General features: G+C 53.5%; 1 protein-coding gene across 1 annotated transcript in view; it reads right to left on the reverse strand.

Annotated features, from left to right (window-relative positions):
• Positions 1–19038, reverse strand: part of zanl (zonadhesin, like) — a 193978-nt gene that overhangs the window by 36312 nt on the left and 138628 nt on the right. The window contains exons 77-85 of the mRNA XM_085977081.1: positions 18213–18415; positions 16311–16455; positions 10915–11156; positions 10005–10169; positions 7856–7983; positions 6245–6513; positions 4553–4761; positions 1699–1840; positions 579–823 (exon numbers count right to left, since the gene is read on the reverse strand). Coding sequence (XP_085833207.1) covers positions 579–823; positions 1699–1840; positions 4553–4761; positions 6245–6513; positions 7856–7983; positions 10005–10169; positions 10915–11156; positions 16311–16455; positions 18213–18415 — 1748 coding nt within the window. The remainder of the gene's footprint in view (positions 1–578; positions 824–1698; positions 1841–4552; positions 4762–6244; positions 6514–7855; positions 7984–10004; positions 10170–10914; positions 11157–16310; positions 16456–18212; positions 18416–19038) is intronic.

Genomic DNA, 19038 nt, shown 5'->3' on the forward strand with positions numbered 1-19038 from the left:
TCGCCACCAGAGGGAGTGGTTGAGGCGAATATCATAGATGCCTTTAAGGGGAAGCGAGATAAGTTAATGAGGGAGAAAGGAATAGAAGGAGATGCTGATGGGGTGAGATGAAGAGGGGTGGCAGGAGGCTCGTGTGGAGCATAAACACCGGCACGGACCAGTTGGGCCGAATGGCCTGTTTCTGTGCTGTACGTTCTATATAAGACTGTGTAAGCTTCAGGCTAGATACATCGAATATGGACATCATTGTTAAATCTGCACACTATAGCCATACTTGTGATGATCTTTGCGCACGGTGTGATCGCCTCTCCTCGTGCGTTGTGCCAAGGCAAGTGCCCATCACAGTGCCAACACAACACACAAAAGAGGCCAGCAGCCTTTCTCGAGGTGATTCAAGACTCTTATTGAATCCAGGGGGTCTCGCGCGCTGCCGAATGTCACCCACCCTCCGAATGGCGGGGGGGGGGAACGCAACATTGTGCTGCTACCGTTACCGGTCCCTCCTAGCCGAGGGTCTTGGCGAATGCACGGGGCGACTGAGCCCTCAGCCTGGCAAGGCGCCAGTGCCTGGCACTCACCACGAGCTGGCCGCGCTTCATCATCATGGCAGAATGGCCGTAGACGTCGACGTAAACCGCCGTCAGGAAGGAGACACGGCTGATGAAGCTCCTCCGCTTGTTCTTGCCGTCGATGTTGAAGGGCTGCAGGTTGCCCGGGGCGATGGTCTTGGTCAGGGTGTAGGTGTACCGGCCCTGGTAGTGGTGCCTGAAGTTGTCGAAGGTTCGGTAGTGGGGGTCACCGGTGATCTGGCAATGGTTGAACTCTGCGGTGGGGTGGGGGGGTGGAAAGGGTGGAGAAAACCTTAGCACAGCAAGGACTGGGCGGAAAACTGCCGGCGCACCTGAGCATTGCTCAAACATAGATCACTGTTCACGTTTAACGAGTTCGTATGGCATCATTCTGTCCGCCATTTTATTGTATGGCATCATTCTGTCCGCCATTTTATTGTATGGCATCCTTCTGTCTGCCATTTTATTGTATGGCGTCCTGCTGTCCGCCATTTTATTGTATGGCGTCATTCTGTCCGCCATTTTATTGTATGGCGTCCTTCTGTCTGCCATTTTGTGATATGGTGTTCTTCTGTCCACCATTTTATTGTGGACAGGTACTGGCGAATGGAGACAGAGCAGCTCTGGTGTAGCTGTCTTACCCCGGTGAGTCCTCCCCCCACCCATCTTCCAAGTAGTTCAGAAAACCCATTGGTGCCAGTAGCGGTGTCAGAACTGCCGGCACAAGGCCATGATGCCCAGGACATGTACCGTCCACCTGCGGACACGCATTTTTCACGCGGTGGGGGGGGGGGGGTCGTTTACATTGGGGGTCCTGTGCGGCAGGACAGCGGAAAACATCGGGCCGAGCTACCCTGCCCCCGAATACGTATGCCAATGAAGGTGGGCCTGCCTACCACTGCTGCCCACCCCCCCACCCCACATCTCCCCCGCGCCCGCAGCGCTGAACGGGAGCAGGTCTGGATTTCCGGTTCGCCTCCCCACCCAGAAATCCAGCGGCAAGCGCCGGCAAATCCACGGCAACATATGACTGCCGCCTGGTGAAGCACCAGATTCACACCAGAAAACTGCACGCAACTTTGCCAAAAAAGGAAGGAGGTAAAGGGCGTGAGGAATACAGGTGACCTACTCTCGGGCTTGCAGCGGCGTATCCCGTTGACGACGGTACAAATTGTCTCCCGCTCACACTCAAACACCTGACACTCGTAAATCCTGCTCTCCAGGCACGTGCACTTGCCCTTGCAACCGGCGGTCAGCCAGGAGTCCCCGATCTGTGGACACACAAGGAGGTTAAAGGTCGTGCACTGTTCTGCTGCACGTTGTTGGATTGCAAAAATAGGCCTGTGAATCAAAGCCTGAATCCACTAGTCTTTAAATATACTGGAAACTTTGGTTTATCCGGAGGTTAACTGTCCGGAATGCTCAATCCACCGGCAAAATTCAGGAGTCGGTTCAGTAAGTTTTTTTTCTTTTCGTTGTTTTTTTTTCACCAGTCAGGCTCTGCAAGGTCTCGCTAAAGCTGTTGCTTAGCTACAGAGACGCTTGCAAGCTACGGCCGACTGTTTAGAAGCAACAGGGTTTGTTGCCAGATACGGAGCTCAAAAGCTTCCGTATGTTTTAACATTAGCGCTGGTTTGTCTGGCAGTTTTGATGGGACGGCAACAGCTCGGTCCCGTCGGTGCCGGATAGCACAAAGTTTCCTGTATGAACCAAAGCTGCAGGGAGGGCTGTAGTACTAGAAATCATATTCAAAGGATGTTTAGCTTCACGTATTAGGAAATATATATAAAACGTACATGTAGCTGTTTGTATGTTTACGCCTACTTTTGCAACTTAATGGGCGTTAACTATCGAAAGGTATATCAAGGCTTGTAGATTGTATTTCGTTGAGAGGAAAGGTTCGATTCTGGGGAGATCAGCCTCTCTCCCTTGTGCACAAGCTTTCTAGCAATTTATACTAATAAAACTTTTACTTTGTCAGCAGTTTCGTCTCCATGTGGTTTTGCTTCAAAAATTCGAATCTCACAACGTCAACACATGAGCCGGCGGGTTAGTGGCGTTAAAATTGAAACAAGTTTGAGCGATTGCGAACGTGGACAGCAGCGCCTCCTGCAGGCTCCTTGTGGTACTGCGGCGCCACGCCGCCAATTCCACAGCAGCGCCTCCTGCAGGCTCCTTGTGGTACTGCGGCGCCACCCCGCCAATCCCACAGCAGCGCCTCCTGCAGGCTCCTTGTGGTACTGCGGCGCCACCCCGCCAATCCCACAGCAGCGCCTCCTGCAGGCTCCTTGTGGTACTGCGGCGCCACCCCGCCAATCCCACAGCAGCGCCTCCTGCAGGCTCCTTGTGGTACTGCGGCGCCACCCCGCCAATCCCACAGCAGCGCCTCCTGCAGGCTCCTTGTGGTACTGCGGCGCCACCCCGCCAATCCCACAGCAGCGCCTCCTGCAGGCTCCTTGTGGTACTGCGGCACCACCCCGCCAATCCCACAGCAGCGCCTCCTGCAGGCTCCTTGTGGTACTGCGGCGCCACCCCACCAATCCCAGGGCAGCGCCTCCTGCAGGCCTCCTGTGTTACTGCGGCGCCACCTGCCGGCTCCCTGTGTCCCAGTTAAGCTTCTCTGCTCCAAGTAGAACTATCCCAGCCTTTCAATCGCCGAGAACCATCACGAGGACATTTAATCTTCCAAACCGCGTTAGACAATTCCTGCTTGCCCGCAGTCAGGAATTCCTGCTCTCCTGTGTGACCTCTTCCTGATGACATCTCAATTCCCGCCCAGTGTCTGAGAAGGCCTTGGTTAAATCACGGAACCGATTAAAACAGAAGGGTGCCCGATCTCCACGTCCCCCTCACGCCCGATTCCGTCTCTCCCCCGGATGCCTGATCCCGTCTCACCACCGCGCCTGATCCCGTCTCTCCCCCCGCGCACGTTCCTGTCTCTCCCCCACGCCTGATCTCGTCTCTCCTCCAGCGCACAATCCCATCTTTCCCCCGCGCCTGATCCCATATCCCACCGTGCCCGATCCAGTCTCTCCCGTGCGCCCATTCCCGATTCTCTCCCTCGCCCGATCCCGTAACTTCCACACGCCCGATTGCCTCTCTCCCCCGTGCCCAATCCTGTCTCTCCCTCCTGTGCCCAAACCCATTTCCCAGCGCCGGAACACGTCTCTCCCTCCTGCGCTCGATCCCATTTCCCAGCGCCTGATCCCGTCTCTCCCACACGCCCGATCCCGTCTCTCCCTCCTGTGCCCAATCCCCTTTCCCAGCGCCTGATCCCGTCTCTCCCACACGCCCGATCCCGTCTCTCTCACACGCCCGATCCCGTCTCTCTCACACGCCCGATCCCGTCTCTCCCTCCTGCGCCCGATCCCGTTTCCCAGCGCCTGATCCTGTCTCTCCCACACACCTGATCCCGCCTCTCCCCCACGCCCAATCCCGTTTCCTAGCGCCCGATCCCGTCTCTCCCCCACGCCCGATCCCGTCTCTTTCACACGCCCGATCCTGTCTCTCCCTCCTGCGCCCGATCCCGTTTCCCAGCACCCGATCCCGTCTCTCCCCTGCACGCCCGATCCCGTTTCCCAGCGCCCGATCCTGTCTCTCCCACATGCCCGATCCCGTTTCCCAGTGCCCGATCCCGTCTCTCCCTCCTGCGCCTGATCCCGTCTCTCCCCTGCACGCCCGATCCCGTTTCCCAGCGCCCGATCCTGTCTCTCCCACATGCCCGATCCCGTTTCCCAGTGCCCGATCCCGTCTCTCCCTCCTGCGCCTGATCCCGTCTCTCCCCTGCACGCCCGATCCCGTTTCCCAGCGCCCAATCCCGTCTCTCCCTCCTGCGCCCAATCCCGTTTCCCAGCGCCCGATCCCGTTTCCCAGCGCCCAATCCCGTCTCTCCCCTGCACGCCCGATCCCATTTCCCAGCGCCCGATCCCGTTTCCCAGCGCCCGATCCCGTTTCCCAGCGCCCCCTCTCCCCGGGAAGCTCACGTTGTGATAGTCGTTTTTGGCGTCGAGGCAGCCGCAGTCCGTCAGCTTCACGCAGGCGTCGTCACTCTGCAAGAACCCCGGGTCGCACTCGCAGCCCTCCACGCAGGCCGTGGGGCTCTCGCACTTGGCGGGGGCGTAGATGTCGGCGCAGGTGGCCGGACAGGGCGTGGTGCACGCCACGTAGCTGCTGTTCGGCGGGCAGGCCAGAGCTGAAAGGAAGAGCGCAGGTTAGCGGCGGCTGGGCGACGACCCCCAGGAGGGAGACAAGAGGCAAACTTGGGAGGCTCCACCGGCACTTGCTCAATTTGGGGCTAAACGGTGCTATTCGGCCGTGTGAGGCATCGTCGGCCAGCTTGATCCTCCCCCTCGTCCAATCCACAGCTGCAAGGACACTCTTTCCCAGTCGGGGGTTAGTGATCAGGAGCGGGTTTAAAAGACTCGCCTTTCTACAGCGCCTTTCACGAACTCAGGATGTCTCAAAGCGCTTTGCAGCTTTTTGAAGTGGAGTCACTGTTGTAATGTGGGAAACGCAGCGGCCAATTTGCGCACAACAAGCTCCCACAGGCAGTAATGTGATACTGACCAGATCATCTGTTTTTAGTGATGTTGGTTGAGGGATAAATATTGGCCTAGGACTCCCCCTGCTCTTCTTCCAAATAGTGGCCGGGCGATCTTTTACGTCCACCCAAGAGAGAGCAGACGGGGGCCTCGGTTTAACGTCTCATCTCAAAGACGGCACCTCCGACAGTGCGGCGCTCCCTCAGCACTGGCACCGGGAGTGTCATCCTGGATTGGGTGGTCAAGTATCTGGAGTGGGACTTGAACCCACGACCTTCCGACACAGCGGCGAGAGAGAGAGAGTGTGCGGCCCACTGAGCTACGCCCGACACCTTAAAGGTAGCTTTAGGACTGATGGCAGGACGCAGAGAGTGAGCGAGTCGGGAGGTAGAGTTCAGCGGTGGGGTGGGGTGGGGGGGGGGGGGAGAGTGGGGCGAAAACCATTCAGGAAACAATCAGTTGGGGGTGGGGAGGGGGGAGGGGTGGAGAGCATAGGGTTTGATAGAGTCATAGAGTTATACAGCACAGAAAGAGGCCCTTCGGCCCATCGTGTCCGCGCCGGCCATCAAGCCCTGTCTATTCTAATCCCATTTTCCAGCACTTGGTCCATAGCCTTGTATGCTATGGCATTTCAAGTGCTCATCTAAATGCTTCTTGAATGTTGTGAGGGTTCCTGCCTCTTTCAGGCAGTGAGTTCCAGATTCCAACCACCCTCTGGGTGAAAACATTTTTCCTCAAATCCCCTCTAAACCTCCTGCCCCTTACCTTGAAACTATGCCCCCTGGTTATTGACCCCTCTACTAAGGGGAAAAAGTTCCTTTCTATCTACCCTATCTATGCCCCTCATAATTTTGTACACCTCAATCAGGTCCCCCCTCAGCTTTCTCTGCTCTAAGGAAAACAACCCCAGCCTGTCCAGTCTCTCTTCATAGCTGAAGCGCTCCAGCCCAGGTAACATCCTGGTGAATCTCCTCTGCACCCTCTCCAATGCAATCGCATCCTTCCTATAGTGTGGTGACCAGAACTGCACACAGTATTCCAGATCTGGGATGGATGGATTAAGATGGGCCGAACGCCCCCCCCCCCCCCCGCCCCTGGCGGTCTGGCGGACAGTTCATGCCGAGCGTTACTCACGACAGAAGGTGCTGTTCCTCCACTTGATGTCAACGCCTTCGCTCTTGCAGGCTTCGATGTAGGAGTGGATGTTGTCGCAGAGCGTGGAAACCATGCCGTTGTACTCGCACATGTCGTGCACGCAGTTTTGGATGAACGGGCCCGGGGCGACGAGACCGTGGCAGCCGTGGTACTTGTCCGACAGCAACTCACTGCAGAGGGCGACCATCTTCCCCAGGTCGCCCGGCAGGCAGCTGGTGTTCAGGTCCTCTCTGTGGTCAGGCTGGCATCTGCGGGCAAGCAAGTTACTTTAAGTCAGGAGTGCGACGGAATACTCTCCACTTGCCTGGATGAGTGCAGCTCCAACAGCACTCAAGAAGCTCGACACCATCCAGGACAAAGCAGCCCGTTTGATTGGCACCCCATCCACCACCTTAAACATTCACTCCCTCCACCACTGGCGTACCGTGGCTGCAGTGTGTACCATCTACAAGATGCACTGCAGCAACTCGCCAAGGCTTCTTCGGCAGCACCTCCCAAACCCGCGACCTCTTCCACCTAGAAGGACAAGGGCAGCAGGCGCATGGGAACACCACCACCTCCAAGTTCCCCTCCAAGTCACACACCATCCTGACTTGGAAATATATCGGCCGTTCCTTCATCGTCGCTGGGTCAAAATCCTGGAACTCCCTCCCTAACAGCACTGTGGGAGCACCTTCACCACATGGACCGCAGCGGTTCAAGATGGCGGCTGACCACCAGCTTAGCGCCTAGGCGGCTGAAGGCACGGCCGCCAATGGTGGAGCGAAAGGAGTAGGGGATGCACAAGAGGCCATAATTGGAAGAGCGCAGAGATCTTAGTGCTTGGGTGGCCTGGGCTGAAGGTTGGGGACACTAGGTTCGGATGGTACTTCTATCTCCCTGGGCTGACTGATTGCATCTCCTTTCAGCCCCAACCATCGGCTCCCTCGTGAGTTCGAGTCATATCACGGCAAATTGAGAAATAGTTAAAGTTAATTCTGGGTTGGCACCACATCAAACAGCAATGAAAGCTGTTGGATTGCCGTAAAAACCCAACATGAAGCTGGGATTGATCTCCTTAGAGCAGAGGGAGATTTAATAGAAGCGTTCAAAATCATGAAGGGTTTCGATAGAGTAAATAAGGTGAAACTGTTTCCACTGGCAGGAGGGCCAGTAACCAGAGGACACAGATTTACGATAATTGGCAAAAGAATCAGAGGGGGAGATGAGGAGAATTTTTTTTACGCAGTGAGTTGTTGTGATCTGGAATGTACTAAGAGAATTGGATAAATACTTGAAGGGGAAAAGTTTGTAGGGCTGTGGAGGAAAGAGCGGGGGAGTGGGACTAATTGGAGAGCTCTTTCAAAGAGCCGGCACAGGCACGATGGGCTGAATGGCCTCCTTCTCTGCCGTATGATTCTTTGTCCTTCAGGGAAAGGGAAGCTACCACCCCTACCCGGTCTGTACCTCCAGTCCCACGCTACACGGTTGAGTCTTAATGCTTCCCCGGGGCGGCCAGGGATGGGCAACCGAAGCCGGCCTTGCCAGCGGCGCCCGTATCCCGAGGGCAGGCGGCGCGGCGCGAGGGGGGCCACGGGTTCAGGCACGTACCCGGGGTCGTCATCTCCCGCCGCCTTCCAGCTGTTTCCGAACTGGGTCACGTTGCTGGCCAGCTTCCCGTCGGGCATCAGGAGCTCGTCCGAACTGTCCTGGTTGTAGTTGCCGCACATCCCGCACACCTGGCAAGCAAGCAAAGGAAACACGTTGTTGCTGAGTTAACCTTTCGCCGTCCTCCTTCCTTCTACGGGTCACGATGCCTCGCTTCGAGTCAGCACGAGACACTTGAGTATACGAGGCAGGCTTTATTCAAGCAGCGCAGGCGATCGATCTACACCGTACGAAGAGTAGCTTTGGGGTTTCTCTCCCCCCCCTCTCCAGCTCTCCAACTAACCCTGGAATATCATCCGTCTTGTACACCCTTTGCCTACTTCAAAGGTACGCTCCACAAATGAGCCTTCAGGAAGGATGTGAAGGCTTTGGAGAGAGTGCAGAAGAGATTTACTAGAATGGTTCCAGGGATGAGGGGTTACAGTTACGTGGACAGACTGGAGAAGCTGGGCAGAGAAGGCTAAGAGGAGATTTGATAGAGGCGTTTCAAATCTTGAAGGGTTCAGATAGAGTAAACAAAGAGAAACTGTTTCCAATGGCTGAAGGGTCGATAACCAGAGGGCACAGATTTAAGGTGATTGGCAAAAGAACCAGAGGTGACAGGAGGAAAAACATTTTAATGCAACAAGTGGTTAGTATTTGGAACGCACTGTCTGATAGGGCGGTGGATACAGATTCAATAGTAGCCTTCAAAAGGGAATTGGATAAATACTTGAAGGAGAAAAAATTGCAGGGATATGGGGAAAGAGCGGGGGAGTGGGACTAACTGGATTGCTCTTCGAGAGAGCCGGCGCAGACTCGATGGGCCGAATGGCCTCCCTCTGTGCTATACTATATGATTTTATAATCTATAAGACGTCATGATTAACTGTTCTCGGACCCGCTCAAGAACAGTTTATTCACAGTATATTTAATCAAATTGTAACAGGCTATGGTTAATTGATCCCTCTGCCTCTGTTTATTACACTAGTCACTAAAGTTATACATTAATCACTCATGGTCGACGTCGGCCAGTCACGTATTTTCCTGCACAAGCATTCCTTGTAGGTGATAATCAGACATCCAGAGCAGAACGTAATCTATCCGCCGTTCTCATAGGCACCCCACCGTTTTCCTGTTTATCCTTAGCAAGCCTCTTTCTCTATGACCTGTTATAGTTATACTGGCCAGCTCGATTATTAACCCTCAACTTTCCAACACCCGTCTAGGCGATCGGCACAGGGCGGGCGCTCAAACCAACCCGCGCACGCTGGGCACAACGGCTATCGACCTGGGCGCGTGGCTCCGTTCCCAATCTCGGTCACTCAAGCTCCCCGCTCCATCTGTCTGACATCCCGCCCCGTTTACTCAGAGCCAATCCGTTACTGGGGCACTGTGGCTGGCAGGACAAAGTAGCCAATTGCCTGCAACGGCATATTTTTTTGCTCCGATCCCGTAGCTAAAACGGACGGGGTTAGAAAGAAGGACTTGCATTTATATAGTGCCTTTCACGACCTCAGGACATCCCAAAGCCCTTTACAGCCATTGAAGTACTTTTTGAAGTGTGGTCGCTGTTGCAATATAGGAAACGTGGCAGCCAATTTGCGCACAGCAAGCTCCCACAAGCTGCCGCACGGCTTGGCACCATCCAAATGTAAGTTGGTTGCAGGTCTGGGGTGTGTAAAGCAGATGGGCTTGTTCAGAGGACTTAAGTTGTAAGGGCCATATAATCTGTTTTTTAAGTGATGCTGGTTCAGGGATATATATTGGCCCAGGACACCAGGGAGAACTCCCCTGCTCTTCTTCGAAATAGTGCCGTGGGATCTTTTACATCCATGTAAGTCCCTACACTTACGGGTCCTATAGAGAGAAGTTTGAGACAAGGAGGTCCCTACACACAAGGCTTTTATGTCCTAGAGACAGAGGTCCTTGAATAAAGGGGGTTCTACGGACAGGACTCCCGCATATGGGTGTCCTTGCACACAGAGGCACGATAGATGGGTGGCCCATAAGACAGAGGTCCTACAGATGGGTGGTGGGCGGGTCCCTGCAAATTGGTTACTAAGCCGTACGTTGCCGGGCCAGGTGGCTTTCTTGTTGCGCGCGCTCTCACCTTTCCGAAGTAGGTGCTGGGAATCTTGATCTCCAAATGGTGATTCCCATCGAACTTCACCACCAGGCCAAAGTCAGTCTCCACCACGGAGTAAATGCCGCTGCTTGTGATGGAGACGCCTTTGATCTGACCGAGCACCGGGGGTCGAACCCTCAGCCCGTCCACCTGCGAGGTACAAACACGAAAGCTCGGAAATCATCAACAACAACTTGCATTTATATAGCGCCTTTAACGTAGTACAACGTCACAAGATCGATTATCAGACAAAATTCGACACCGAGCCGCACGAGGAGACATTAGGGCAGGTGACCGAAAGCTTGGCCAAAGAGGTAGGTTTTAAGGACCGTCTTAAATGAGGAGAGAGAGGCGGAGAGGTTCAGGGAGGGAATTCCAGAGTTTGGGGCCCAGGCGGCTGAAGCCACGGCCGCCAATGGTGGGAACGATGAAAATTGGGAATGCTCAAGAGGTCAGAATTGGAGGAGCGCAGAGATCGCGAAGGGTTGTGGGGCTGGAGGAGATTCCAGAGGTAGGGAGAGGGGGCGAGGCCATGGAAGGATGTGAAAACAAGGAATGAGAATGTTAAAATCGAGACGCTGCCAGACTAGGTGCCAATGTAGGCCAGCGAGTACAAGGAGGCGATGGGCGAATGGGACTCGGTGCGAGTTAGGACACGGGCAGCAGAGTTTCGGATGAGCTAAGGTTTACGGAGGGGTTGGAAGGTGGGAGTACAGCCAGGAGAGCACTGGCAGCGGGTGGTCAAGACCAAGTGTAGTCTTCGATGCAGCAAAAGGGAATGTGAAGGGAGAGGAGCCCGGGGAGCTGGGGATCTTGAGGCCCTTGACTCGAATCCCGTGGGTTACCTCTCTCTCGGCTTGCCAGGCTGGTTCACGCTCCGAGTCCGTTTACTCACCAGGATCCTCCTGCTCTTCTGAAGGCTGATGCGGTAGCCGTAGACGTCAATGTGAATCACTCGGAGGTAGGAGGCGTAAGGCAGCCCGCGCTCCTCGTTCTTGGCGCTGATGGTGAATGGGGTGACCATGGTGGCGTTGCAGATGGCGACCAGTACGTAGGTGCAGGTGCCCAGGAAGGTGTGCATGGCGTTGTCGAATGTGTAATAGTGCGGGTCCCCGGCAACGTGACACGAGGCGGAGCCTGCAGGAAGACGCATCACCTCATTATGGGCATTATGTATTTATACAACAACAACAACTTGTATTTATATAGCGCCTTTAACGTAGTAAAACGTCCCAAGGCGCTGCACAGGAATATTTTAAGACAACAAATCTGACCCCGAGCCACATAAGGAGAAATTAGGGCGGGTGACAACCAAAAGCTTGGTCAAAGAGGTAGGTTTTAAGGAGCGTCTTAAAGGAGGAAAGAGCGAGGCGGAGAGGATTAGGAAGCGAATTCCAGAGCTTAGGGAGTAGGCAACAGAAGGCACGGCCACCAGAGGTTGAGCGATTATAATCAGGGATGCTCAAGAGGGCAGAATTAGAGGAGCGCAGGTATCTTGGGGGGGTTGTGGGGCTGGAGGAGATTACAGAGATAGGGAGGGACGAGGCCACGGAGGGATTTGAAAACAAGGATGAGGATTTTGAAATCGAGGCGCGGCTTAACCGGGAGCCAATGTAGGTCAGCGAGCACAGGGGGTGATGGGCGAACGGGACTTGGTGCGAGTTAGGACACGGGCAGCCGAGTTTTGGATGACCTCAAGTTTACGTAGGGTGGAATGTGGGAGGCCAGCCAGGAGTGCGTTGGAAGAGTCAAGTCTAGAGGTAACAAAGGCATGGATGAGGGTTTCAGCAGCGAATGAGCTGAGGCAAGGGGCGGAGACGGGCGATGTTACGGAGGTGGAAGTAGGCGATCTTAGTGATGGTGCGGATATGTGGTCGGGAGCTCATTTCAGGGTCAAATATGACACCAAGGATGCAAACAGTGTGGTTCAGCCTCAGACAGATGTTAGGGAGAGGGATGGAGTCAGTGGCGGGGACCAAAAACAATGGCTTCAGTCTTCCCAATATTTAATTGGAGAACATTTTTTACACTATTTTATACACAGCAAATGGGATCCAACTAGACCTCCACCTAAGACAGGTCAGATGTTTAATACAATAGCAAAATACTGCGGATGCTGGAAATCTGAAATGACAACAGAAGATGCTGGGAACGCTCGGCCGGTCAGGCAGCCTCCGTGGAGAGAGAAACAGACTCAACGTTTCCGGTCTCCTCTACACTGGGGAGACCCAACGCAGATTGGGCGACCACTTTGCGGAACACCTCCGTTCAGTCCGTAAGCGTGACCCCGAGCTTCCGGTCGCCTGTCACTTTAATTCTCCGCTCCACTCTCACTCTGACCTCTCCGTCCTCGGGCTCTTACACTGTTCCAACGCAGCTCAACGTAAGCTCGAGGAACAGCACCTCATCTTTCAATTAGGCACTTTACAGCCTTCTGGGCTCAACATTGAGTTCAACAATTTCAGACCTTAACCTCTGGTACTATGTTTTCTTTTTTCTCCCACATGGATGTCGATGATTCTGCCATTCCCATTTACACCTCATCTAGAGCCATCTTTTGTTTCTTAACTTGTCCCATTACCATCTCCTTTTGCCTCACACCATCATCCCTTTTGTCATTTAATCTCTCCTGCCTTCCATCCTATCACAGACCTTCCCTTTTGTTCTTTCCTCCCCTCCCCCCCTTTCCCTGCCCCCACACTTGCTTAAAAACCTGTTCCATCTCCAACTTTTTCCAGTTCTGACGAAGGGTCACCGACCTGAAACGTTAACTCTGTTTCTCTCGCTCCACAGATGCTGCCTGGCCTGCTGAGTGTTTCCAGCATTTTCTGTCGTTGTTTCAGATGTTTAATACTCTACATCGCTATTCCATGGTAAAAGCCCTGCAGCGGGTAGTCAAAACTGCCCAACGCATTACCGGCACCCGGCTACCGACCATAGAGCACATATACCAGAAACGCTGTCTACAGAGGGCACGGACCATCATCAAAGACCCTACCCACCCCAGCCACAGTCTGTTCGCCCTCCTGCCATCTGGGAGACGCTACAGATACATTCGCACCCGTACGACCAGATTTAGGAACAGCTTCTTTCCCAGGGCTGTCATCCTACTGAACTCCACAAATAAACTCTAAAGCCCGCACATCTGCCAATGCACTTTATTATGGTTATGTTTATGTTAATGTATTACAAGCCAAATGTATGTTGAATGTTTAAATGTCTTAATCCAAATGTACACTCTCGGGAGCCGCAAGCCTACATTTCGTTGTACTGCACTTGTGCACTAACAATGACAATAAAAGTTGCTTTGATTTGATTTGATTTGATTGAGACATGATATTAGGGTTAGATCTAGGTTAGATGTCGGGAGGTCGTTCTTTTCCCAGAGAATAGTGGACCTCTGGAACAGGCTGCTGTCCCGTGTGGTGGATGCCGATTCACTGAATTCCGTTGAGCAAGAGCTGGACCTGTTTCTGGCTGGGGCGGAGATCACCTCTTACAAGAGGGAGGTACCTCGGGACTAGAGCGATCTTCTGGACTAGTTTCGATCGCCTAGATGGGTCGGAGAGGAATTTCCCGGATTTTTCCCTCCCCAAATTGGCCTGGTTGTTTTTTTTTTAACCGGGTTTTTCGCCTCTCCCAGGGGATCACGTGGTCTCAGGTGGGGTGGGGAGTGTATATATTGCGATGCACAAGGTATCGCAGTTGTGTGAGACAGGCTCGACGGACCAGAGGGTCTTTACCTGTCCGTCATTGATCGTATGTTAATGCGATAGGTGTGATCAGGCTATAGGTCAGACTACAGAACCAAACTTGCTAGCTTTGATATCAACTCCAAGGAAAGTGCCATCAAGTCATATAGAGTCATAACGGCACAGAAGGAGGCCATTCGGCCTGACTTGGTCACACCATCCTGACTCGGAAATATATCGGCCGTTCCTTCATCGTCGCTGGGTCAAAATCCTGGAACTCCCTCCCTAACAGCACTGTGGGAGCACCTTCACCACACGGACTGCAGCGGTTCAAGAAGGCGGCTCACCACCACCTTCTCGAGGGCGATTAGGGATGGGCAATAAATGCCGGCCTTGCCAGCGACGCCCACATTCCGTGAACGAATACATTTTGTGCTCTGTCTATGCTCTGTCTCTGTCATTCCTTATCTCTTTCAGGAGGAATCAGATTCCAGAGGAAATTTAGAAAGACCATGTAGAACATAAAAACATAAGAAGTAGGAGCAGGAGTAGGCCATACGGCCCCTTGGGTCTGCTCCGCCATTCAATAGGATCATGGCTGATCCGAACCTAAACTCACGTCCACTTCCCTGCCCGCTCCCCGTAACCCCTAATTCCCTTATCTGCTAGGAAACTGTCTATCTCCATTTTAAATTTATTTAATGTTGCAGCTTCCACAGCTCTCTGGGGTAGCAAATTCCATAGATTTACTACCCTCTGAGTGAAGAAGTTTCTCCTCATCTCAGTTTTGAAAGGGCAGCCCCTTACTCTAAGATTATGCCCCCTAGTTCTAGTCTCACCCATCAGTGGAAACATCCTCACCGCATCCACCCGATCAAGCCCCCTCACAATCTTATATGTTTCGATAAGATCGCCTCTCATTCTTCTGAATTCCAATGAGTAGAGGCCCAACCTACTCAACCTTTCCTCATACGTCAACCCCCTCATCTCCGGAATCAACTGAGTGAACCTTCTCTGAACTGCCTCGAGAGCAAGTATATCTTTTCTTAAATATGGAAACCAAAACTGTACGCAATATTCCAGGTGTGGCCTCACCAATACCCTGTATAACTGCAGCAAGACTTCCCTGTTTTTATACTCCATCCCCCTCGCAATAAAAGCCAAGATTCCATTGGCCTTCCTGATCACCTGCATACTAACTTTGAATGTACGTGAAGAGGACTAATTTGCAGGACTATGGGAAAAAGCTGGGGTGTAGGATTAAACTGGGCTGCTCTTACAAAGAGCCGGCACAGGCATGATGGGCGGAATGGCCTCCTTCTGTGCTGTAAGCTTCTATCCATCTGTGTATAATATCTTCTTCTGTCTTATCTGGGACTCTATATATCTCGGCCTCTAATTGGAGAAACTCCAGCACGATTTGGACCAGTTGGGTGATTGGGCAGAAACATGGCAAATGCACTATAATGTGGATAAATGTGAGGTTGTCCACTTTGGTGGCAAAAACAGGAAGGCAGATTATTATTTGAATGGCAATAGATTGGGAGAAGGGGAAGTGCAAAGAGACCTGGGTGTTCTTGTGCACCAGTCGCTGAAGGTAAGCATGCAGGTGCAGCAGGCGGTTAAGAAGGCAAATGGTATGTTGGCCTTCGTAGCAAGAGGGTTCAAGTACAGGAACAAGGATGTCTTGCTACAGTTGTACAGGGCCTTGGTGAGACCACACCTTGAGTATTGTGTGCAGTTTTGGTCGCCTTACCTGAGGAAGGACGTTCTTGCCATGGAAGGAGTGCAGCGAAGATTCACCAGGCTGATACCTGGGATGGCAGGAATGACGTATGAGGAGAGATTGTGTCGATTGGGCTTATACTCACTGGAGTTTAGAAGATTGAGAGGGGATCTCATCGAAACCTATAAAATTCTGTCAGGCCTGGACAGACTAGATGCAGGAAGGATGTTTCTGATGGCCGGGGAGTCCAGAACCAGGGGTCATAGTCTAAGGATAAGGGGTAAGCCATTTAGGACTGAAATGAGGAGGAATTTCTTCACCCAGAGAGTGGTGAACCTGTGGAATTCTCTGCCACAGAGGGCGGTGGAGGCCAGTTCATTAAATATATTCAAGAAAGAGTTGGATATATTTCTTAAGGCTAAAGGGATCAAGGGATATGGGGCGAAAGCAGGGACAGGGTACTGAATTTGGAGGATCAGCCATGATCTCATTGAATGGCGGAGCAGGCTCGAAGGGCCGAATGGCCTACTCCTGCTCCTATCTTCTATGTTTCTATGTATCTTAGATAAGTTCCCCATATTGAAGAAGGTCGCGATTAAGTATGTCGTAGCTAAATGCGTGCTGATAAAGTACATCGTAGTCTGCGTAAGGTATGGTCACTGCGGCATGCACCATGTCTAGGGTGCGTGATGTGGCCTAGACTCCATGCCATGTACCATGCCCAGGGCAGTCCAAGGCCTCTGGAGGTGTCGCTCCGTCACCGGCCTCTAGGAGGCTCCGCGAGCGGAGGGAGTCCTCCCCTGCGGCGATGGGACGCGTGGAGCTGCATCTTGCCGCCCAGTCTCGATGTTTTAAAAAAAAATAGAGTCTGACCTGTGATTTGACAGCCCAGGACGCCGTCCAGCACGCCGCAGTTCTCCAGGAGGCCGCACTCCCAGGCCTCGCAGGTTACGTTGCTGTGGCCGGAGCATGTGCAGCGTTCCGTGCAGTTCCCGTTCGTCATCCAGTTCTCTCCCAGCTGGCAGAGGGAAAACGCACAAAGATACCGTCAGGAAAATGAACCCAGCTCAGTCAAGCCTGCGGGGAATTCACTTGCTTAGCTACGTCTCCAATCTTCTAGCCAGCCCCCGCCACCCCACCCTGCCCCTCCACCCCGCCTCTCTGGCACCTCCTCTCAGTGGCCATCCCTCACGGCAAAGGGAGGATATTCAACTCTGGTGTGCGTCGCCACCAAGCTTCATCCTGTCCACGCATGGACTCGCCGAATATGCACTGTCCATTGGGACTCACGGGTCACCGCGGCATGCACCATGTCTAAGGTGCGTGATGTGGCCTAGACTCCATGCCATGTACCGTGCCCAGGGCAGTCCAAGGCCTCTGGAGGTGTCGCTCTGTCACCGGCCTCTAGGAGGCTCCGCGAGCGGAGGGTGCCCTCCCTGCGGCGATGGGACGCGTGGAGCCGCATCTTGCAGCCCGGTCTCGATGTGGAAATAAAAAATAGAGTCACGGGTTCCGGAGACAGTCCTGGCTGACCTGTACCAGCGAGACAGAAGCAGAGGACTTTCCCACTCCCTTTACTGACCCTTTCAATACCAGTCTCTGTTCCTGGTCGGAACAACAGTCCCTTCGGTATTGACTTGTGACAGCATAACAGTTGCCTGTCAGTGTATCACAAGTACATAGGAGTCGGCCATTCGGCCCCTCGAGCCTGCTCCGCCATTCAATACGATCGTGGCTGATCATCGCCCTCAACTCCACTTTCCCGCCCGATCTCCATATTCCTTGATTCCCCGAGAGTCCAAAAATCTATCGATCTCAGCCTTGAATATACTCAATGACTCAGCCTCCACAGCCCTCTGGGGCAGAGAATTCCAAAGATTCCCCACCCTCTGAGTGAAGAAATATCTCCTCATCTCAGTCCTAAATGGCCGACCCCTTATCCTGAGACTACGCCCCCCTAGCTCTAGACTCTCCAGCCAGGGGGAAACAGCCTCTCCGCATCTACCCTGTCAATCCCACTCAGAATTTTATACGTTTCAATGAGATCACCTCCAGAGAGTAGAGGCCAAATCTACTCAATCTCTCCTCATAGGACAAGCCTCTCATCCCAGGAATCAGTCTGGTGAACCTTTGTTGCACTCCCTCTATGGCGAGTATATCCTTCCTTAGGTAAGGAGACCTAAACTGAGCACAGTACTCCAGGTGTGGTCTCACCAAGGCCCTATATAACAACAATAACTTGCATTTATACAGCGCCTTTAACATAGTAAAACATCCCAAGGTGCTTCACAGGAGCGATTATCAATCAAAATTTGACACCGAGCCGCAGAAGGAGATATTAGGGCAGGTGACCAAAAGCTTGGCCAAAGAGGTAGGTTTTAAGGAGCGTCTTAAAGGAGGAAAGAGGGAGGAGGAGAGGTTTAGGGAGGGAATTCCAGAGGCTGGGGCCCAGGCGGCTGAAGGCACGGCCGCCAATGGTGGAGCAATGGAAATCAGGGATGCTCAAGAGGCCAGAACTGGAGGAGCGCAGAGATCTTGGAGGGTTTTGGAGGTAACGGAGATAGGGATATGAAATCGCAGCAAGTCTTCCTTACTCTTATACTCCAGCCCCCTAGCAATAACGGCTAACATACCATTTGGCCTCCTAATTGCTCGCTGTACCTGTACCGTTTCCTGTCAGTATATTAGTGCCTGCTGGTACATTGCTGCCTGTCGGAATTTGTGCACCGGTGTTAGGTTACCCGGGTTGTCCTCGGTAAGTGCGGAGCCACTCACCAGGTGGTAGTTCCTGTCTGGGTCCACGCAGCCGCACTGATCGAAGGTGACGCACTTGTCGCCGCTCAGCACGTAGCCGTCGTCGCAGACGCAGCCCTCGACGCAGGGCCAGCCGCAGTCGTTGGGAGCCGCCAGGTCGGTGCAGGAGGCGGGACAGGCGCTGCCGCAGGTGTCGTAGTGACTGCCGGCCAGGCAGCTCAGAGCTGTGGAGGAGAGAGAGAGGAAAGTTTAAATGTTCAGTTTGCACGGAGCAGATGGAGAAAACAATTTGGGCACAGCGGCTGTGTGAAGCGGGGAAATGAATTCACCGAAACGCAGAGGCGGTAGACTGGGCTATTCGACTGTGGGGGGCGTCGCCGCCCAGCCCGAAACTGTTCCCACCCGACGCCCGCACTTGTAATTTGCAGCTGTGGGTGTGGAGAGGGTTCACACCGGGTCAGTGACCAGGTCCAGAGTCTCTGATTCTCTCCCTCCCTCCCCCACCTGCTCCCCAACCGGGGTAGGGTGGGCGGGGTGGGATTGAGGCCAACATCGGCCGCCAACCGTCTGAGACCCGTTAACTCATCTGGTGTCCCGGCCAATATTCATCCCTCTGCCAACGGATCAACTGGTCATTCATTTCACTGCTGTTTGTGGGATCTCACTGTGCACACATGCACCACATTACAACAGTGACTGCACTTCAAAAAGTACTCCAGAGACTTGAGCACATAATCCAGGCCGATGCTCCCGGTGCCAGTACTGAGGGAGTGCCGCACTGTCGGAGGTGCCGCCTTTCGGATGAGACGTTAAACCGAGGCCCCGTCTGCTCTCTCAGGTGGACGTA

This window comes from Somniosus microcephalus, unplaced genomic scaffold, assembly GCF_052327205.1.
Source record: "Somniosus microcephalus isolate GS21.2 unplaced genomic scaffold, FLI_Smic_1.0 unresolved_chr4, whole genome shotgun sequence".
Classification (NCBI taxonomy): Eukaryota; Metazoa; Chordata; class Chondrichthyes; order Squaliformes; family Somniosidae; genus Somniosus; species Somniosus microcephalus.